Genomic DNA, 23,975 nt, shown 5'->3' on the forward strand with positions numbered 1-23,975 from the left:
TGGAAGGCAATCGTTCGATTTAGTGCGGCGACGTACGCTAGGGGAAGCATTGTAATAAAATCGAGTAGGCAAAATGTACGGAAGATTCATGGTTTACCAGGTTTTCCTCCAGAGCTTCGCCCACTCATCATCATTCACTTCGTGGATATGGCGGTACTTTTTTTCCTTTGGCTTTGTTTCGGAAAAAAAAACTGTTTAAAGTCATCTCTTCTTGCACACTGACTGCATCATCCTTTCCAGCAGTGCATGCTGTTACATGTGTTTAAATAAATCAACTAGCCCAGCAAGCAACCATCCTTGACTATTTTAGTCAACAACCATAGAAAATCAATACAAGTAAACAATTGCCACGTCCAAAAACAATATGAATTTTCAGACTATATATGTCAAAGCAAGCACATTTTATTGAAGCGTTCACAACCAATTCAAGAGAGTGATATGTGGGGTTTAACGTCCCAAAACCACCATATGATTATGAGAGACGTCATAGTGGAGGGCTACGAAAATTTCTACCACCTGGGGTTTTTTAACGTGCACCCAAATATGAGTGAAAACATAATGGTCACACATGCACTTGCCGTACTGCGTAAAATAAACAACGACGTTTTCTTTAACATGCATTCCCCCTGATGCTTGAACACAGTGCACTCTCATCCAGAAAAGATTCAAGGCAACACTTTCAGTGAGCAAATAAGCAAAATCTCAGAGCACCAACAATTTGCACCCCACCCAAGATGGTGGCAATATTGTTGAATTACTGGTGTTCCATGACGAACTCCTTCGCCACCTCGACTGTCCTATCCATATTGGTTATGACATTGCCTTCCTTGTTCCTCAATGCATACATCCGATTTTTGCCTAGGCACAAGTTTGCCTTTGTAGCTGTTAGGCTTCTGCCACTTTATACAGTCTGCTCAATTCTTTCCACGCTATACCTTCTGATATCTGCTACCTTACACCTATAGATTAACTTCAAAAGCTCCACTATCTATATTTTGTCAGCTGCACTTGAGGCTTCCATGGTTCGTCGTCTCTTAATAAGATTTTTCGTCTCCTGAGATAGTTTTCCAGTGACCTGTCTAGTGACTGTACCTTCGCCTTCTATTGCACACACTTTGATGATACTAGTAAGATTATCGTTCATTGTGTCAACGCTAACGTCGGTAACCTCGTTTAATGCTTCAAACCCATTCTTAAGCAAAACTCTGAATTCCTGTACTTTCGCTTCTTGTGTCTTTTTTAAAATCTAGATGAATACAAGCTTTTAATATTATTTGGTCACTGCATTTGATCTTGCCAACTACTTCTGCATACTGTACAATGCCTGGGTGTGCACAGAGAATGAAGTTTATTTCATTTTTAGTTTCGCTATCGGGTCTTTGCCAAGTCCAATTACATTTAGCCTGTTTTCTGAAGAAGGTGTTCAAGATCCAAAAATTATTACGTTTTTCAAACTCTGCTAATAACTCCTTTCTGGCATTTCTTGAGCCGATGCCCTATTCCCCCACTGTATGGTTTGCGGCCTGTTTGTTGCGTACTTTGGCATTAAGTTCGCTTATCAGAATGGTTTACCGTGTGGGGGTGTTAACACCCCATGTAATATTGTATGTGCCTCATGGCGCACGTGTCTCGCGCATAAGCCGCATTCAGGGGTGACAACTATCCAGTAGTAGGTGCCGTTGTGCTCGCAAATGTTTATCACCACCATCATCATCATGGTTACAATGATAGCGCCGGCAGTGACGCCTGGCGGCAAGCCTTGGTGGGGCACAGGGGAGATGAGCGGGTCTCTTTGGCATGTAGCGGTAGGAGCGAACGGTCGTCTTTGGCAGTGGGCCTGTGAGGATGGCACCGCGGGTCGTTGCTCGCGGGCCCATATGTGTAGAGCGCTTGCGACGCCGTCTTGCGTGTGTTCTTGTGTTTGTTACGTTGTTGAGTTTTTGTAATATTGTGTAATGATGCTTTAGAGGGTTCATCACACTTGATCTTTATATTAATTCGGCTGACGATATTGTTGATCTAAGAATATTTAAATAAATGTGGGTTGTTTTGGTTCGTTTCGACCATGTCTGCTGTGTCTGTTTACTCCAAGAGCTTGGTGCTCTCAACACCGAGACCCCACACTGGCTGCACAACGTGGAGCTATTGGAGCATCGGACATCAGTTTTCGCAGTTCGGAACAACAATTTTTTGAGCTGGTGTAGAGGAGGCCTAGGGGGACTTCCATTGCTAGCGTCAGCAGTGTGATTTGTTGAGAGCGAGGCGATTTGTTGTTGTGACGTGTTTGAACTTGTCGGCACGTTCAGTTTACTTTTTTTTTCTACTTTCTACTTGTGTTTTCTTTGTTGTTGTTGTTGCTGTTGCTTCAATAACGTTGTTGAACTGGCACGTGAGCCATGCAGTCTGCATCCTGGGGTGAGCAAAGCTTAGAGCACAAGGATTGTAGGCCAAGCCTTAAGCGAGTGAGTACGGAAGCCCTGTGGGTAGTCCGATTTTCTGTAAATAGCTTCTTCTATCTTTTTGGGCTCGGGGAGCTGGGCGTTGTTGCTGTCTTGTCTTGCGGCTCGATGCTGCGGCGTCGTGACACTGTCCTGGAATGTGGCCGCCGATCGCTCGGTAAACTGCTGTGTAGGGCGAGCGAGTAGGGCCACCTTACAGAGTGGATGTCTCCTTGTACCTCTTCTGCGCCTAGGCTGGGTGCTGGAAGGATGCCGGTTGTTGCCAAGCGACTTAATGGGCCTGCACAGCCATCTGTCGCACGTGGCACAACTAGGACCGTGGTGTTGAGGTGTTGCACTCTGCTTCCCCCACTTTTTTCATTTTTACCTTGCGATGCACGAGTTAGGAAAAGTGACCTTTATTTTATTTTTGATGGGCTTCTTGGCCGACGCCCATGTACTTGCGAGCAGTACTGACCATTGTACCATGTGGGCGAGAAGCTGGAAGCTCCCTTCCCTATGCCCTACTGCATTGTTCCGTCAAGCATTTTAGTGTGTGCAGCGGGAGTGATGTAACTCGCGGCTGGTAGTCTTCTGGACATCATCTTCACTGTCGGCGAGAAACGCGGTCGTGAGATGGGGCGATGGACATGACTGGGACCTGCTCAACTGCCTCCAGTCCACCGCCCTCGTGAGTGCTCGTTGCAACCAGAATACATGTCGGTGCGAGTGACGGTTCCTCGTGCCAACAGCAACGTTGTTGTTGTGGGACCGGTACTGGGGTAAATTCGTCGAGCTGGACAGTGCAGCAGTGTCAACCGACGGCGGTGTTGTGGTGCACAAACACTTTTTAAGGACATGTGTTGTCATTTTCTGTTGGAGCTTGTGTAGCTGTTTTTTCATGCTTTTTTTTTTTTTCGGGGTATGGATTGAATTAAGGTTGGAGGAATGTGGGGGTGCTATCACTCCCTGCAATGTTGTTCGCGCCTCATGGCGCACGTGTTTCGCGCACAGACCGCATTCAGGTGTGACAACTATCGAGCTGTAGGTGGCGTTGTGCTCGCAAGTGTTTATCCCCACCATCATCATCATGGTTAGAACAGTGCGCCGGCAGTGACGACTGGTGAAAGCCTTGGTAGCGGCACAGGAGGGATGAGCGGGTCACTTTGGCGTGTGGTGATTGGAGCGAACGGTTGTTTCTCGCGGTGGGCCCGTGAAAGCGGCACCGTGGGTTGTCGCTCGAGGACCCTCGTGTGTCGACCGTTAACGCCGCCGTCTTGTGTGTGTTCTTGTGTTTGTTATGTTGTTGCGTGTTGTGTGATATTGTGTACTGGTGCTTTAGAGGGTTCATCACAATTTATGTGTGTATTAATTCGGCTGACGATAATGTCAATTTAAAAATAGTTTAATAAATGTGTGTTGTTTTGGTTCGTTTCGACCCTGTCCGCTGTGTCCGCTCACTCCAAGAGCATGGCACTCTGGACATCGAGACCACACTACCATTTCTTTACTTTACTAATAGCTGACTTTACATCTTCATAGCAGCGTTCAACAAAATTATCATCATGGCTCGATGTAGGCACGTAGGCCTCTGCCACCTGCATCTTCTACCTTTTGTTAAACTTAATAACGATATTTGCCACCCTCTCACTGATGCTATAGTATTTCTCTAAGTTTCCAGCGATATTCTTACGTATAAGAAACCCCATCTCTAGTCTTTTTCTGTGAACTAATCCACGGTAGCATAGGACGTGTTCGTTCTTTAGCACTATATAAGCCACACCTGTCCTAAATTCGCTGAGCCCTATGACATCCCATTTAACACCCTCTAGTTCCTCGAATAGCACAGCTATACTAGCCTCACTAGATAGCATTCTAGCGTTGAAGAAAGCTAAGTTCAGATTCCAATGGCGGCCTATCTAAACCCAGAGACTCTTAGCACCCTCTGCTGCGTCACAGGTCTGACCGCCGCCTTAGACAGTTGCTTCCCAGCGGCTGAGTATTGAGGGCCAAGGGTCAATAGACCTCTACCGGGGTACATCACAGCGTGACGTCACCGGTGCACGTGCAAGGCAGTGGTTGGCAAAACACTCCCGCTGGTGGCTGAGTGGGGTGCAGTCGCTCGGTGCTTGGGGCAAGTTTTTTTTCTTTTTAAAAGCTTACTTAATCTTCATCTCACAGTGGCAACATTAGCTGTGGTATGTGTCAGAGAACATCTAGGTGTGTGGTAAAGTGAGTGATCAAATATTTGCCACGCTGGCTTGCTGTTTATCTCGGATAAGTGAACACACGTGGCGGCCAGTGTGACGAATAGCGGCATCGTTTTCGAAAATGTGCAGTGTTGACTGTGGCGTGTAGTGTGCGTTAAAAGGCATCGACAATATTGGTTCCCCTTTATGGACGGTGAAACTGAGATTATTGTGGGTGGTGTGTGCAGTGTGAATAATTCAGTGCGTCCTGTTTGCGAAAACACTGGTATTCGTTGCGGGCCGGTTGCAGTAACTGGTTGTCGATGGAACTTCACTATCTGACGTTCAAGTCAAGGTAAAAATGCATTTGACGCTATCATCTGCGAGTGGGTACATCTCAGCATATGCGCGGCGTGCAGAAAATTGAAGTGCATAACCTCCGGGTGATATGTACGACTACGCATGAGGTACAAGCATGTTGTAGCGTCGCCGAATCTGCATATAGGCTTCACCATGGCTATAACTCGTATTATCAGATACCTGATACGTGTTAATAAAAAACAGCGTAAATTTTCGTCTCTTATCTACTTTGCACTTTTACAGCTCGATCCTTATGAAGTGACAATGTGCATTAGAAGTTTGTGTATCAAGCCTAAAGGAGCAATATAGGTATGAAAACAGGTTATAGGTGTCAAATGCAGCAAGGTAACTGCGCCAGATAATGAGTTTTCACTGGGTTCTTGAGAAACGCAGCGGTAAAATTTCTCTTTCACGATGATATGTTAACCTCAGCTGAAAGCATGGCAAGAAGTGTTTCTTTTTTTTTTTTATTCATCTCCGATCTGACTTTTGAGCAATGAGTGAGAATCTTATCCATGACGTCACGCACAGCAGCTCAAGATGATGCTGCCCCCAATGCTGTACCTCGTTTAAAATTGCATTACACATGTCAAAATGGAAATTGAATAAGTATACAACCATGCCATGCAAATATTTCTCCAAGTGCCAGTCACCATGTGCATTCAGAGCATTCACTTTCGTAAAAGATCAGACTTTTTTATGGCTGCCATCTACATGGGTGAAGCCCGCTGCATGATAGTCGCGTCTCTCAGTACTCTAAATAAAGTTTCTCCATCCATCCATTCATCTGCGACGAGCGAATTTCCGCACTATGAGCAGTGACCCTTCCGTGACCCCCTTCTTTCAAAATCTGCGACTTTAGAACATAGCAATATGGAAATTTCTGTCAAATGAATGTAGACTTCTGTCAAATGAATGTAGACACACAGCTCTGCTATGCAGAAAGATGCAGCCGGCGGAACTTTCTTGCCAACCAGCACCTGCTCCGGGAGAGGGTATGGTGGGCGGGTTTCCCGCAGTGACGTCCCACTGTTTACAAACAGGGAGAGGTCTATTGCTGTAGTCATGAGAAATAGTGTTTAAGTACTGCACCAGGGTGTCCGATCCTGCTCTGGTGAGGAAGTGCATAACCGGCAGGTGGTCGCCAGTGAAGCTGCACCCCAGAGCTCCTTTTTTTTTTTAATGGTTTCTTTATCAGGCGTTTGAAGTAAATATACGATTGGGAATGATCCGGCATCTGCATTCGAACTGAATTTTTACGAACTGAATTTTTTCATTGCATGCTAGGCTTCTGCGCCATCTCTCAGCAGGGGGTTCTGTTGCACTTTCTTAGCACTGTAGAATACCACCCAACCGCTCATCAGCTCTCAACTTCATCTGACTTGTAGCCCGCCTGGCCTTCTTTTCTCAACTATTTGAAAGTCCATTAAAAAAAAAAAAAAAAACGCCACGGTTTCGTACCTGTGACCTTGCGAGCTTAGGCCAGCTTAGTGGCCTGGATGACCCTCCTTCTCCTGCGTTTATTTTTTCGTAACTCCTTCCTGTCGCGCTCAATGTTCACATTGTTGGCTTCGAAGTGTATGCATTGTCAGAGCTTTGCTGATTTCGAGTGGTCGCACTCCTACTTTGACGTTTCCTGTCAACTGATGAGTTGCGTGCTCTTGTATTGCGACTAATCGGCTACTTCTATGTGATTGTTACGTTGATCGCATACGTTGCGGGCGGTACAAGTGCATGAAAAGTAAACGCGAGAAGTTTATAACTGCTAAAAAATAAACTAGCGCTGCCTTTAAGGCTATATCTTATTTCTTTGGTGTTTTGGAGAAGTAATTAAATTTCTGTTAAATAGATATAGGTAGTGGTGGTTATCAGTCAGGAGTCAGACATATGTACTAGTAATTACACATACGGCTAGCCTAATAACGTAGAATAGTGCATGAAAAAATAAGAAGTGAATTATTTTTAATTCTAGAGGGCAGCGAAAGGCAAGAAAAGAAACTTTGTACAGAAGTAATGACCTGTTTGCATCACTCATCGCACAGCATCAGCTTGACTTGATAGACCCCGATGACTCTCTGCACCTCACACATTCACAACGATAAATCCACGCGACACAATCAACTTGTGTGCTTCTAGATATTGTCCTATGTATGGGGAATGCAATTAGTGCTGGTGGGCACCTATGCTATAGCAGGAATATTTTAAATTTGCCTCTTTGTTTAGACAGTGTACAATTATATTAGGTGCTAGAGGTAGCATAGGGTAGAATGTTTGTTAGCTGTAAGCGTTGATCCTGCATAAGGCGTATAAGCTGCGACCTGTTGTTAATTTTTTTCAATTTTTCAGCACGCTTGTTCATTGAGCGCTAAGAAGTAAAAGTGTTTAAGGCAGTGCAGTACGATTTATTTCAACAACTACGGGATCATTTTATATTGTGACTACTATCAGACGTGTTTGCACTGCGAGTGGCTGACGTATATTGGTGTATGCATCCACACCGACACGCATCTTTAAACTACCGCGATACTCGAGTTGTTGCATCTTGCAGTATGCTGCTTTCTCTTACATAGCGCTCGCAAAACTTACATTTACGCTTACATGTTCATGCAGCCCCTTGCTTCAAATTTGAGCTGGCATTTCAATTCATCCGCAGCATAGGCAGGTTGCCTCATGCAGCCCATACCCTAGCATTTTGAGCCGATCGCTGAACTTGAACTGTATTAAAATAAATCCTTCATGTCTACTCACGACCGAATCACTGTACCTTAAGTGCGAACTTTTTAAAAAAAGACAGTAGAAAGTTTGCTATCCCAAGCAAAGAGTTAGTAATAGGAGCTGTTAGTAACTTTCATGGGCACTTACTAACTTCACCATACACCTGTTTTAACTAACTTGTCAAACAAATCTTAAATATAATTATTACAAGGGTCTAACAAGGTATTACTGGCACGGTGATCCGTTTAAGTTCATTGAGGTGCTTTATGAAAGTTTAGTATATGCTCACCTTGAGTCTTGTATATTATATAGGCCATGTCGAGGTGGTATTATGCAAAGTAGAAATATTCCTATAACTCAAAACTAAATATAACGAACCCAGGTATAACAAATTATTGGTTATAACGAAGTGAGCAAAAAATGGCTTTGTCATAATATAGTGTTAGAAATGTACGTTAATGATGAATTGTTGGATATAACAAAGTATTTTCGTCACGGATGTGACTTTGTTATAATGAGGCTTGAGTGTACTTAAAATTTTTGAAGCCTAAAACAGTGTTTTGCCTGTGCATTCTTGGTGCCTAAACACGCTTTTTTAGTGCTTAAAAATCCGGCTTCAATTTAGGACACTGTAATTCTCTCTATTATAATGATGAATTATTTTTGCTGTTGCCCCAGTAAGACGACATGAGGCATTGTGATATATTTGAATTAAGCGGTAATCACTGAAACCATCAAACTATGTTATCTTTACTACTGTATTAGGTGCTGTTATTAATACGTGGTCCAGAACGTTACAGATTTTTCTGTATTTGAGGCGACTGCTAGCTATAACGTTGTAATAATCAACGGCACATGCATAAATGCTGATGCGCATCACCGCTTGTTAGTTTGACAGCTACGCTCTGTTCACCGCTATCAGTTCCAGTGTGTATCGCTGTATTTTGACTTCCGTTTACCGGCCACAAGTTTGGCCAATTAAAGTTTTCCTTTAGACAAGCAGTCTACCTTTGTTAGCGTCCCGACCCCGTAACGTTATTATAATCACGAGTGGCTTGGCTAATATCTGGGCTAGATTGAAATCCAATGTTTAGGCAATCAACTCAGTGGAGAGATAGATAGTAAGTCAATGACAGCATCATCCAGTCTATCGAAAGAAAATTAGTCACCAAATGAATCAACGAACTCAGTTGGAGAAGTTTTACCAGCGTGAGTTATCTATTTTGAAAGTGGGTGACATAAAATGCCGTCAATGTGTCTACCAATTTCATTTTCCAAAGTTGCCGGACTTTTCCAACTTCTCCATGGCAATACTGAGCCTATTTGCTGAGGAGTGAGCCTGCCTGTAAGACTGACAATCTGTCAGTATGGCAAAGCCGTATACATTGTACGAAGCACACAGTGGTGTATACTGTGTAATCCCCATATTGTATTTTGGGCAGCTGTCAGTGAACGAACAAGCTTACCCAGGCATAGAGTTTCTTAATATACACTAGAGGGAACTCTGGCGCTAGTGTCTATGGCAGCTGCAACGCACGGCGCTTCAGCGAGCATGGGAATGATGGGTAGTACACATATTTGTCTAATCTTCGTACTTCTGGCCTGCTTCTGGCTCCGTGTATGTTCATGTGGCTAAGATAAAAGAAAGAAAAGAAGCGAGAGAAACCAGCGCATTCGCATAAGCTGAGTGCCTATAGTTGCATCGTCATCGAATGAGCATGACCCAGCCCGGCAAGCCTCTTTCAATATGCTGCTGTCTAAACCAGAATGGCTTCAGGCTGAGCTCAGGTGAAGGCTAAGATAAGCATGTGCAAATTTATCGGCACGAGTAACGTCTAGGATTTGAGATACATTGTGTAATCCATAAAAACAACAGCATGCATTGTTTTTTATTCTGAAATTTCTCCTTGGCTTTTCACTGTACTTGCAGAAAAAAGAATGTTATAAGCCGAGGTCTAGAGTAAAAAAATTCTTCTCACAGAAATTTTTTTGCACAGACTGCCATCGCTAAGTTTCTATGACGCACTGAGGCTCTTTGGGAAATTCCCAAACAAGTCCCGTACTTTCCCAAGTTGGTAGACACCCTGCTAGTGCAAAGATGGTGTGAACTCTCTTTGTTGACAACTCTGGACGTGTTGTCACTTGGTCATCCCCCTCTCAGTGCATCCTGTTTTCATATATGTTCACACTAAGCTATTCTTACACTAGGAAATTCCGAGTCACGGTCAAAACAAAGCATCTACAAAACACACTATTTTAGTCCATGGACTTAGCTTGTATTAGCGTGGCACATATGAAAAAAAGGAATATACCAGCCAAGTTGATGAATAACTAACTCCCCTAAACCACAACACTTGTGATTTTTAGTCTACTTGACTGCGTAACATGGTGTCCAGCCATATCATCTGGCATGTTTTCATGGGAAAACCACTAATCCTCGTGCATCCGTGCTTGTCATCTAACGGATTTGTATCATAAACTCAGTTGCAAGCAGAGCGTCCCTCCAGTCAGTCCCTTTTTGGTGCAGTTTTCTGAACAAGTTTTCCCTTTTGATGCCGTACAAACTAGGCCAGCATTTCCCGTTTATGAGGCATGGCAGGCCACCATCTATATACTGTAGCCCGAGTCATTTAACAGAGGATACATACTAAGAGCAAAAAATAGCCCGAAAACAAGAAAGATTACAAACAACAGTGGTAGTTCTGTTTGATCTTTTTGTCACTGTTGTTCACTACAAAAAAACGAAGAGACAGTACAAAAAAAATAGCCATGGTCTGCATGCTTCAAAGGGTTGCAAAAGTGCACGAACTGCCTCTCTGCTACGTACAATTGGAAGTTACGAAGCTTTTGAACCGTCACTCGTGATGCACACAAGGATGCTGTTAGTACCTCCAAAGACTCTCCGGCATGACAGTATGAATAGTGTACTATAAATTAATTAATCTTGCGTGGTAAGGATGACTGACATAAATATTAAGCAACACGGGACTGACAATCAAGTCCTAAGACCCGGAAGATTCGATGACAGTGAGGCCACTCTGGCCATGAAAGAAAAAATAACATACTGCTGCCTGTCTCACAAAAATTACTAGACATAACAATGACATTTCGTTCAAGAAAGTTGCCCTTTTCACTGGCTTTTTACTGCTATAGCAATTATATGGACACTCTCGGCTGAATTTTGCCGCCAACATCGATGTTGGCATCGCCGTCACTCACAGTATATTATACGTATGTATATATATGAAAATGCAAGAAAAAAAATCCAGGAAAAGACTGCGACGCGGCGAATCGAACATAGTACCTCAACGTTGTGAATGCAAGGTGTTAACCACTGAGCCACCGAGGGGCCCCTCCTTCAGCAATGAAGGAGGGGCCACTTACCGCTGTTGGTGAGCATATCGAGGGGGGGGGGGGGAACTATTTTGATTTCAGCATTATCAGCAATATGAGGCAATGAGCCCACGGAGGCTATCATCTCTCACACGTACTTTGGCCCGTGGAGAGGAGGGGAGTGGACGACTTCCCACGCGTATTTATCTCCTGGTGGGGAGGATCATATTGCTACGGTATGAGCCGGGCTGTAGTATGTGCCGGGGAGGTAGAAGAGGAAGATGACGTTGTCTGGTGCGGCCTGAGGACTCCATCTTTACTGCGACTGCCGAACTTCATCCTCACCCTGTAAATAAATCCACCTATCCTTTAATTCAACCGTAACAGTTTTGTGGTGGAGGTGCGCGGTAATCAACCAAGCAACACGACGCTTCAAGCGCCTGATCTACGACGAAGTTGCCGCCTTGCTGGACTGCCCCCGTTACCACTGGCAGCTGAGATGTCTCACGGCAAAGAAGGAAACCGGATCCCCGCAGCTGCAGACCTTCGACCAGTCCCAGCAGCACCGCTAGTACCAGGTTCGCGTGCGGCTGGTCCCTGGTTGCGTCAGGATCTGATAGTGCCTCGCACATTCGGTGGCGAATCTGGCGAGGACGTGGATGCCTGGCTCACACACTACAAACGGGTGAGCAAATACTACCAGTGGGACGCGGCGACCCAGCTGACCAATGTAGTATTTTTCTTAATGGACACAGCACTCGTGTGGTACGAGAACCACGAAGATGCCCTCACGTCACGGGATCGCTTCGTTTCTGAAATAAGAGCGTGCTTCGGAGACTCCGTAGCTAAGAGAAAGCAGGCCGAACAAACGTTACTGCAGAGAGCTCAGATCCTAGGAGAGATGTGCACGACCTATGTCGAGGCAATCTTGAAGCTCTGCAAGATTGTCAAACCTTCCATGTCAGAGGAAGACAAAGTTGGCCACCTGTAAAAGGGCATTGCCGAGGACGTGTATCAGTTCCTCATCAGCAAAGACAGCCTTGCTACGGTGACTGACGTCATAAGCCACTGTCGCACATTCGGGACCCTGAAGATGCGACGTATCACCCCCAAGTTCGGTCGCCTACCGAATGTAACCATTGTGGCAAGTGTTGACAAATACACGCCGCTTGATATCGCGTTGACAATACGCCAGATCGTTCGAGAAGAGCTCACTTGACATGCTCGCCCGACGCCGTACGAGCCTACACCCGATACGTGTGGAAATAGATGGCTTTTGTACAAGTGCTTTGGTGGACACTGGTGATACGATATCAGTTATGAGTCTTTCTTTCATAAGTCGCATTGGCCGCAAAGTTATGTTTTCTTGGGGCGAATCAACAAGGTTTCGTGGTGTTGGTGAAGAAGTGCTTCATCCTGTCGGAGTTTGTGCCGTCAATGTCTTATTGGCAGGAAAGGTGTTCCCAACAGAGTTTCTTGTGCTGCAACATTGTACCCACGACGTGATTCTCGGTCTTGACTTTCTCCAAGGATGTGGCGCTTTCGTCGACTGTAGAAGCGGTGACATTGTTCCTGCCCTCGTCGATGAGGCGCCGGAGGCTGCGAAGAATGCGCTGATTGTTTCCGATGAGCTGACAGTGCCGCCATGGTCAATGAGGTCAGTTGCGGTGTCCGCCCCAGAATCTGCCAGATCTTTTGACGCCATCGTTGAACCTGCCATCGTTCGATGTGCTAAGAAAGGCATACTCGTCCCTCGTTGTTTGGTATCTGTTGATGAAGGAGCAACCTTTCTGTGGGCACTGAACTGTTCGCCAATGCCGGTTGTGCTCCCTCGAGGAATGAAGCTTGGCGTCTTCGATGATTCCACTGAAGGTTCTGTAGCGGTCGTTAACAACGATGAAAGCGAGAAAGGTACAGTCTCTGGCAAGCGCAGTTGCTCTTACGAGTCGCAGATCCTAGGCAAGATTAGCACCACTTTGCGGTCACACGAGCAGCAGACGTTACGTCATCTGTTGAGGCAACATGCTTCTGTGTTTGACTTTTGCCAAGAGGAGAAGTCACTACCTTTACCATGTTCTCGCGCTCACCATAGGATTGACACCAGCACTGCCCATCCGATCCAACAAAAGCCTTACTGAGTGTCGTCATCAGAACGAAAAGTTATTGCCGACCAGGTTCAGGAAATGCTGAAGAAGGGTGTTATTAAAGAGTCGTGTAGACCGTGGGCAGCACCAGTCATCTTGGTTAAGAAGAAAGATGGTGCCTGGCGTTCTGCATTGATTACAGAAGACTCAACGCCGTGACCAAAAAAGATGTATATCCGCTGCCTAGGATTGACGATGTTATTGACTGCTTACACTCGGCTTCGTACTTTTCTTCAATAGACCTACAATCAGGATATTGGCAGATACCTATGCACCCTTCAGACAAGGAGAAGACCGCATTCGTGACGCCTGATGGACTGTACCGATTCAATGTGATGCCATTTGGGCTTTGCAACGCCCCTGCCACTTTTGAAAGGTTTATGGACTCTGTCCTTCGTGGTCTTAAATGGGAGGTGTGCTTATGCTACCTGGATGACGTCGTCATTTTTGGGCGTACCTTCGAAGAGCACAACGTCCGTTTAAGCCTTGTTTTAGACTGTGTCGGAAAGGCTGGCTTGATTTTGAACTTTAAGAAGTGCCGGTTTGGTGAACGAAAAGCTTTAGTCCTCGGTCACGTAGTTGACAAAGATGGTGTCAGGCCGGATCCCTGCAAAATCGAAGCAGTCGGCACATTCAAACCACCCCAGACACTGAAGGAACTTCGCAGCTTCTTGAGCCTATGTTCCTACTTTCGCCGCTTTGTGCCCCGTTTCGCGGACGTAGTACACCCACTGATGAGCTTGTGAAAAGACAGCTCATTCGAATGGACACCTGATTGTGATGCCGCATTTTCTAAACTGAAATTTCTACTAACATCTGAGCCTATTCTTCGTCATTTCGATCCTTCTGCTCCTACAGAAGTGCACAGTGACACAAGTGGAATTGGCATCGGAGGTGTGCTTGTTCAGCGCCATAATAATGCAGAGCATGTTGTTGCTTATACGAGTCGATCTCTAAGCAAGGCTGAAATTAATTGTACGGTGACAGAGCAAGAATTTTTAACTGCTGTATTCGCCATTCAGAAGTTTCGATGTTACCTCTACGGTCGCCCATTCACAATTGTGACAGACCATCATTCATTATGTTGGCTTGTTACCCTCCGAGACCCTTCTGGCCGCCTTGCTCGATGAGCTTTACGCCTTCAAGAATTTGACTTCAGCATTTCGTACAGAAGTGGACGACGTCATTCGGACGCTGATTGCCTTTCCCGCCTACCTATGACCACGACGGAGGACAGTGCAGATACCCTTGACATCTGTTTTGCTGCGGTCTCTCACACGTTTCCTGACACCAATGTCTTCAAATGAGAACAATTGAATGATCTATCTTTAGACCCTTTGTTCGTTGACGCTCGGAATCTCAAAGGCAGTGGTCGCTTTCGCATTCGTGATAAACTGTTGTGCAAAACGAATTACTCAGCAACCGGCGCACGTTATTTACTAGTTGTACCTCAAAGTCTTCGATGCGACGTTCTCCATACTATGCACAATGATCCAACGTCAGGACACCTTGGGTTCATTCGCACCCTGCATCGAGTGCAGCAGTGTTTTTACTGGCCCCGAATGCGAGATTTTACGAAACAATACGTCTCAAGCTACGAGAATTGCCAGCGCTACAAACGACCTACCAGTGCACCGCACGGCCTTCTTCATGCCGTAAAACCGCCTACTACGCCTTTCGAGCAAGTGGGCATCGACCTATTGGGCCCGTTTCCGCGATCTTCGAACAACAACCGCTGGATAATAGTGTGCGTCGACCACCTAACCAGATACGCCGAAACCGCTGCGATACCACCTTCTACAGCTGATGGCGTCGCTGCCTTTTTGTTACGTTCCGTTGTTTTTCGCCATGGTCCACCTCAAGTAATCATCAGTGACCGTGGTCGCCAATTCATTGCGGACGCTGTGGAAGAATTGCTTCGCCTCTGCACTTCACAGTTCAGACATTCGACACCATACGAACCCAAACGAACGGTCTTGTAGAACGTACCAATCGAACTCTTACTAAAATGCTCGCAATGTACGTCTCGTCCAATTACAAAAACTGGGATGAGATCTTACCATTTATTACTTATGCATACAATACAGCGAAGCACGAGACCACGGACTTCATGCCCTTCTACCTGCTCTACGCTCGATCACCACTCAGCTCCCTTGATACAATCCTCCCATTTAAGCTCCATACCGATGAGTCCGTGGCCGAAACATTGTGCCAGGCTGAAAAAGCCCGCCAAATTGCTCGCTTGCGAACACTGGCATCACAAGATCGCTCCAAGCAACGATACGATCAACGCCATGATGCCATTTCATTCCGCAAAGGTGAATTCGTGTGGTTGTGGACCCCCCAACGAAAACCTGGTTTATGTCAGAAGTTTTTACCGCAGTACACAGGCCCCTACTTCACTGTAGATCGCTTGACTGACTTGACGTATGTTGTGGCACGCTTGACGACACCTTCTCGTCGGTCAAATCGAACGCAGTTGGTGCACGTAGCTCGCCTCAAGAAGTTTCATCCCTCCAGTGACATAAACTCGCCCAGCGGGCATCGTCTGTGAACGGGGGATTGCTAAGGTATGAGCCGGGCTGTATGTGCCGGGGAGGTAGAAGAGGAAGACGACGTTGTCTGGTGGGGCCTGAGGACTCCATCTTTACCGCGACTGCCGAACTTCATCCTCACCCTGTAAATAAATCCACCTATCCTTTAATTCAACCGTAACAATATGTTTTGGCTGGCGTTGGGTTTGCACTGGAACGATTCTGTTGTAGTTACAGGGCGCACAAAGGTCACTGCGATCCTCGCACAGCCTCTGTTTGCAAAAAAGGACGTGCTTTTCAGACACAGCGAAGTAACAACTAAGACGCTTATTCGCATTTATCTGTACCTACGAATACGTTTCGTGCGTCATTTGTGCGTGAGAAACGCGGGGCACGTTTCAATCGGCTTGCCATTCTGCGAGTGACTTGCCAATTTATCGCTATCGTGTTCATTGCTTCCCCTTTGCGGCAAAACTGTGACTTTTTTGATGTCTTGACAAAAAACCACGAGGGTCACTGCCTGCTCTCAAAGCAAGAGTTATCCTGAGCACAACATTAAGCACCTGGCTCCATCCAGAGTAACTGGAGTAGACAGAGACCGACGTACACTGAGCTGTGCTGGGGCCCAGGCGGCCTTGTGCAGGTGGCGGACACGGGACACGTGGGGGCCCAGGCTACGGTGCACACTGCAGCACTCATCACACAGCAGCAGGCCTCGGCTCAGGGAACCCCACTGGGGCTCTGCACGACCAAAGATCCACAGCAAAGTTACATCAGTGCAGCTGCTAAAACAACAAGTTGGGTAGCAAGACTGAATAGAAAAGTAAAAGAAGATACACAGGAATAAGCTCTGCAATAAATGCCACACAGCAGCTATCAAATGTACTCATATAAAATGCTGTCAGAAAAGTAAGGCACTAACACCCCAGCAATAGCAAATAAAGAAACAGGCTTGCATATGCATAGATGTATTTGACCTTTTTGCTAGTGGGTGTATTATACAATATGCCGATACGTTACCTAATGACTAAATTTTACTAAACGAACAAAAATGAATTTTTTTTATTATTCCCAGTCTCTCTGAGATTATTACAAACAAATGCGTACCCCAGACCGGTTTTCCTACGCCTGTGTTGTCCAAGTCTATACCCAACGTACGCATGTAAAGCGTGTGGGTAAAGGGCCACACAGCGGCACATGCTTTGGGAGTATGCCAGAAAAGTTCATGTCACTGCCACCGCTCACTTCGCGAAGTATGTTAAGCAGAAACGAACTTCGAGGACAATTGCTACTGCTACCACCGCAAGAAGGCAGGGGTCACTGCTGTGGTCACTGCTGCGGATCGGCTACGTCAGCTTCGCTGCAACTGGGAGGCGGCACTCACCAGCGACGAGCAGGGCGACCAGGTTCGGGCCGTCTGGCAAGCCGAAAATGCCGCCCGGGTCCAAGGACTTGAAGTGGTTTTTCTACCCGGGTGGCACATTTCATCTATATGGCACATTATTTTCCACGGAATGTGCTCTTGTATGTTCTATCTTTTCATTTACTTCCCTGCCATAATGACTAATTGAGGGTCAACAGTATCAATAAATAAATAAATAAATAAATGAATTTTTTGCCCAAATTCACACATGATATTCTGACTGGCAAATGACCTATAACAAGGAGAAAAACCATCACAATGACACTTTTCATAATCCCCAAATGTGCCTTCCCGTGCTGCATATTAGCCCGATTAATGACAGCACGTGTCATGTTTCAACCAGAGATGAGGTCATGGTTGCACATGCTGGGGTTTGCCTATCATGCATGCGGATGTCAAGAGAGATGACTTCACATTTTCTGTATTATAGCACGAGCAAACGACTTTTAACACACTGTTACAGTGGCTAGAAAAGGAAAGGTGTGATCCGGCAGGCATCAGCGCAGTGCTGGCATAGCTAGTTTTTTTTATGAATTTTGCACCAGCGCTATTTGTTTTTACTTGTGCTAGCACTTTCTATGAGTAATTGACGCATTTATAGTTGAGTCATTGAGCAAAAAAGTCACTTTCTAAACAACTTCCCCCCCTTTTTTGTGACATCAGGGTAATGCCAACTTCCAGACTCACATATTTTTTCTTTATGGCACGCAGTGCGACTAACATGTATAACGGCATTGCTATAATTATCTTCTTACTATTTGCTAAACATGTTAATTTTGGCACAAAGTTAAACACATGAAAAGAAAGGAAATCAAGGAGCCCCAGTGTGTTTTAGCAAATTTGGGCACCAACTCATGGAAGAACCATTTCTTCCATAGTTCCTAATTCTTTGCATAAAATGTTTGTTGCCTAAAGCTATACTCAATGATGTCTGGCTCTTGGCTTTTAAATATGAATGCAAACAAATGAGTCTCACTTATTTATGCCACAAATAATATGAAGAAAGAATGCACCAATGGTAAACATTTGCCGAATGTTCATTAGCTCCATAATGTAGAGTTTTGAGCATATTGGTACGTCATACTGCATTTTTCTAATGCATAAAAAACAGACAAAAAAAGGACAGGTGCCTGTCCGTGTTTATTAGCTGTCCTCATGTTCCAAATCAAAGGGTTATCAGTAAAAAATAATAATATTAAAAATAATAATAAAACTGACTCAAGTTGTTCTTTGAAGCTTTGTTTCCTTTTTCTCTTGTTAACATCCGCTCCTTGTTTAATGACTTGGTGTAATCATAGTCGAAGTTCGTTAGTTCAAACACTGCTAATTCAAACTGATGCCCTAGTTTTGGCACAACCCTGTGCGTTTCTATAAGCCAAAACTCAGTTATATTATGCAGGTCGGTATCCCCCGACGATCCGTTCAAAATGGGAGGCCCCGCGTTTCCTCCCTCGATGCAGAAGTCAGCCTGATGTTATCACAATATGCTGAGAAACCAAGCCAAACTAAATTTACTAGAAACTCAAAACAACCAAAAAATAGCGTTTCTCAGCAGATTAAATCCGATGCTTCACTAGGGCTCTTTGGCAAGTTTCAAACGATGGTCATGGGGTCGCATCTGAAGAAATGCAGGTAAATAAAAAATAACTGTTTCTTGTTGAACCAGCCTTATTCTGGTCCAAAGAGCAAGGGAGACCACGTTTACTTTTAATTTTGATGGCATTAACTTTGTACCATGTTGCTACATGCATCCTGCCAATCTCTGGGACCATGATCGTGTGTGCCTGAAGAGGCGGACGAAGAGCTCTTGTTGCTCGCCTTCCGAGCTCGTCGAAGCAACAAAAAGATTACAGTGTTAGTCTATCCTTACTTATTCAAATTTTCAGCTTGTAATTCATCGTTATTTCTATCAGGAAACAGAGATGGTTTGACTCAATAAGCCTTTTTGTTTATTTTTTACTTTTTTATTTATATTTATTTATATTTTTTATTTATATATAGATTGGTTTTAGTTTCACAGTCCAGTAGTTTAAGCATCCTTCCGCCCGGTTCTTTGCCCATACCTCTTCGTGGGTGAGCGCCATCCATATGAGGTTACCATCAATTGGTCAGTACTGCAACCGTTACTTTAAATACATACCATCCAGAACATCGTTGAACCAGGCATCTCATCATTCACTTAACATAGTGTGTAGAGGTTGAAAGTTTCCCGTTCTCATCCTTCACAGTGGCTGCATCATCCCGTCACCGGCAATGGTTTCCAATGACACCAACCAGTCTCCCTCTACATCTGTGGCGCCCACAACAATGTACGTCGTGGTGTACAACCTCAGCGATCCCGGTATATTCTCTGCCCAAGCTGGCCTTGATGTTGACTACTGGCTCAGTATGTATGAGGGAGCTAGCCAAAGCCCCCGACGGGATCCTACCGTGATGCTCACCAATGTAGTCTTCTACCTGGGAGGCCCCCCTCGTGTCCGGTTCGACACTCATGACATCACCGGCTGTGATACTTTCAAGCAGAGTTGCCACTCTGGAACTGCATTAAATCCGAAATCATTCCACATTTCCGCAACCCCGGAGTGGAATGGGAATGAAATGGCGACAAAGCTTGAAGGAGTTGAATAGGAATGGAATTAAGTGCACTTTCCATGGATAAAAATGGAAATAAAATTAAGTCTTTTCAAAAACAGAGCTCATTTTAGTCGACGTGCTGTTTTTCAAACTTCAAGCATTAGTGAGTCAGACCCTCGAATTTAACAATAAAGCAGCAATTTAAAAAGGCTTGGCTGATTACGAGAATTGCACATTTATAAACTAGGCACATACTATAATTAGCTTCTTATATAGACTATGTTGCTCCGAAGTTTTTCTCTATTCATGTAACTACGGCTATATGCCATGATATCCATCTTGCAGAACAATACGGTGGCGGCATACCCACCCTACACCTTGTGATTTTTTCCCCTCGGTGGCGGGCGCCGCAGCCACCTGCTGTCTCCCAATCCTTCACTTTGATTTTGCTTCTGCCGACGTCGGCGACTCGGACACATATATAAAAAAATACTTCTCTAAGTTGTGATGCATATTGATGCCGGTGTGATGCTTGTGTTTACTGCCAGCTTTCATACTCTAGTTTGTGCCAGTTCGTTCACCACACGTTAACCCCCCCTTTTTTTTTTTTTGCAATACTATCCCCCTACCTACACAGATGTGCGCTTTTGCATGGAATTCTATCGCAAAAGTCTGTAGGTCAGCGCAGCCCACATTCGTACACGACAAAGTGTGTGCTGTGTGAACTATGTGTGCGATAAACTGTTGTACAATATTAGCCATACAGAGAGAGATAGAATAGACTTTTGAAAGCACTGGTTCAGGTAGCCAGCCAAAGCAGGCAATTCCACATAACCAACGCAGCGTCTCTCCGAATCCCTATGCGAAGGTTTGCTAAGTCGTCATTTTAGTTATAATTCATTTGAGCTTAAACAATAATAAAGCATCCTTCGTTTAAACATGCACTCTTGGAAAAAAAGCCTGCATATTCACTAACTAAATACTAACCACTTACTTGTCACTAAAAATCCCAAACCTCCTAATTAGTGAAGGTAGTAAAATGCTGATTAGAGAAACTTGCTAGTTTGCAAAGTAGTTGGTGAACAATGCCGACTCAAATACATTACTTAGTTTTTAGTTAATGGGCATGATGTGTGCATCTACATTGCCACATCCAGATAATTAAATAACAGAAGTATATATAAGATCATAGGTGAATTACAATTCTTCATGTCTATTATTCAGTGGCCTCTAATCAATTCATGTAATTGCCATGACAAGGGTGCATCAAAGCAACATACATAAAGGCATGAATGAATCACAGACTAGGACATACACGCAAACGGGCACATAGAATATCAAGACTTAGTCGGTATCGTATACTGTAGCAGCCGTTTGAAGGCCATTTATGCTCTTACTTTAGAATAGCATACTGCGTACTGGTTAGCAGCCATAGAATTTAGAAATTAAGCATAAAATAAAGGTGTTTAGGTGCATAAATAGCGTCATATATTTCGACATTAGAGGGACACTAGACAGGTACAATGACTTGGTTTAAATTGACAAACTACACTCTGAGAGCTCTAATGTCGTATGTCTCACTACTATAGGTTTAGTATTTGCGGAGAAAATCAAGGTTGAAGTTTCAGTTTTAAATTTCGCACCAAAATCTATGCGCCTGACATAAGAAATTTCAAAATGTTTTTTTGGTATTCTTGTGGCATAGGCTCGATGAAATCTCCTAAAACTCCCTATGCCACGTCTATGGCACCCACAGATTACAACGTACTTCCCATTCATTGATTGCAAGCTTCGTAGGACCCAGTAAATGCCTTCAAAATTATTGACGTCTCTGCGTATGGTGCGGGAATCTCAAGGTAGCGTTGCCACTCGCATATGATTTTCGCGCATTTGCTCGCTAACTAAGTGTCATATCGCAGTAAGAGTAGTGTCTTGGGCATTGTGAAATTCTACTTTACTAATATGCAAAAAATCATTTTGCTCCTTAGTGTCCCTTCAAGGCTCATTGCTCGCATGAATAAATGCCAATCTTTACATCTGGCGTATTATTGACTGATGAATTAATTCTGTTCGCTATTTAAACTTTCATAAATTTAATCAACGAAATCACCTGTCGCAAACACGTAGTAGCCATAGCACCTAGTTCACAATAATGAGTCCAGAGGTGGCTGCTTTGTGTTCTGCCCATGCAGACCACCTCAATGTTTGTGTATATTAGTGCCCGCCCACTTATTCAAACTCCACTTAATTCAAACAATTTTATGATCTCCCTCAAGTTCAAACTAATGAACAACTCTTGCTGTATAAAGTCTTCTTACAATAATGCACTTGACCAGGTTGCTTATCAAATCCCCCTTGTGATTCTCACGTGTTGGTGGCACAAGTGATGCACCATTTTTGAGAGGCTGCCCATATAGCGTCTATTAACCTAAACCACAGTGTGAGCATGTCTACCGAGGCTTCAAAAAACGAAAACAAAAAAACTTTCACTTGCAACAGAAGAGCGCCGTTATTTTTTTCTTATCCATGGCGCAGCACATAACCTTAAGAAGATTGGAAGTAAGGTTGCCATGTAAAGGTGGTCATGTCTGTACTAGAGAAACTGTCAGATATGTGTAGTGAAACTTGCCCTGTTTCAAAAGAGAAAAAAAAAAAGTGTAGCAATATAAAAAAACACAATTACATGTTCTCTGTGCACAACTGTGTATAGAATACCTTTGTCCTGTACACGTTGGGCAAAATGAAAGATGTTTTAATGAGCGAGTAAAAGAGCATGGTAATAAGGTAAAATGGCTTTTCTTAGACATGCTGAACAGAGAAAGTTTGTTTTTGCAGGACTTTTACTCAGTCACGCAGCTGGAAACAAGACAGTGGTTTTGCTGCCAGGCTAATTTACAAGCTTGGTCAGCAAATGGCCCAGAATCCGAGCCTGAACTATTTTAAGATGCTTAAAGAGCACTGCGACCGCAGCCAATCGTGACAAAGCACTTCACAAGCATATCGAAGCTCAACTGAATGCTTCTGACCGTACAAATTCACGTGAGCTTGATGTGTATGCAACAGCAAGTCCCAGCTGTGGATCAAGGCTCAGAGGCGTCAGATGTTCACACAGGCGTCGCTTGGCAGTGATCGGATTTCGTTTTCTAGCCACTGAAACGCTGCTTTGTAGAAGTACCTAGCTGCCATTAGCTGCAACTGTTACCAGCTATAATAAAAGGTCATCCCTTTAATTTAAAGGGGACCTGACTATAAATCTTTTTTAATTAAGCAGTGTTTAAATTTGTGGGTGAATGCTAAAATAAACAGACATCGCATTAAACTGTGTGGGTAGAACCCTAAGAAGCCACACCAGGAGTCGTTGCAAATTAGGCAATGTTACGCGTTTGTCGCACATGATTTCATAAATTAAGTTCACCGAATCCTGACAGTGAACAGAATTATTTCATCAGTCAGTGATACACCAGAAACAAGCACCAGCATGCACTGATGAAAACCGTGAGCCTTAAAGTCGAAATATATGACGCAACGTATGCTCCAAAACACAGCTAGTGTAATGCAATCAAAATTAAAGGTAGTCAGTGATTTGCATTTGCTTCTTTTGCAGGCATCATTTGCAGTTCACTCAGGAGCTCCCCAACAGCGTCTAAATTTTCATCTGCCGAGAAATGCTGCCGTTTGTCAATTTGAATCTCTAGTAAGTTTGGCTTCTTTTAGTTTTGCAGCACGGTGTGTTCCCTTTGGGCCAACTCCTGCAAGGAGGGACGAAAACCAGGGGGCTCCCAGCTCGAATTAACTGTTGTGGACACGTTTGAATTATCGTTGGGAGCTTTCCCTACCCCACTATACACTTACATAGCACGGGGCTGTGCCAGGATCAGGACGCCTGTTTGAACTGTAGGTTCGAATTAATTGAGTTGAAATTAACAAGGATTTACAATATGAGTATTTGGGAGTCGTCATCTAAGATAAAGCAACCGCACTGACCCCATCCCAAAGATAGCAATGAAAAAGCATGGATACTTAAAAAGGCATATTAATTGTTAAGTTTGCACAAGAAATTAAGCTTTCAGTCTACAATCTATTCTGTCTTCATCTATTGCTTATTTTTGCTCGCAACATGAGTCCTTTCTTGAGCCTCCTTGATTTTGAAAATATCAACATGAACATAAGCAATAACATTGACATATTTCACTGTAAATGTCATTTATGCTCTGAATATGTTTGCAGTTATCTAAGCTTTGGTCTCTCTTGATTATTTGCACTTA

General features: G+C 44.3%; 1 protein-coding gene across 6 annotated transcripts in view; it reads right to left on the bottom strand.

Annotated features, from left to right (window-relative positions):
• Git (ARF GTPase-activating protein GIT1) overlaps positions 1–23,975 on the bottom strand; it is a 293,327-nt gene that overhangs the window by 260,343 nt on the left and 9,009 nt on the right. For all 6 annotated transcript variants that reach the window (XR_012894547.1, XM_037419552.2, XM_037419545.2 and 3 more), the window contains one exon: positions 16,321–16,454. Coding sequence is in view for 2 of the 6 variants with exons in the window: in XM_037419552.2 (XP_037275449.2) it covers positions 16,321–16,454 (134 nt within the window). In the remaining 4 variants the exon portion in view is untranslated. The remainder of the gene's footprint in view (positions 1–16,320; positions 16,455–23,975) is intronic.

Source organism: Rhipicephalus microplus, chromosome 3 (genome assembly GCF_043290135.1).
Source record: "Rhipicephalus microplus isolate Deutch F79 chromosome 3, USDA_Rmic, whole genome shotgun sequence".
Lineage (NCBI taxonomy): Eukaryota > Metazoa > Arthropoda > Arachnida > Ixodida > Ixodidae > Rhipicephalus > Rhipicephalus microplus.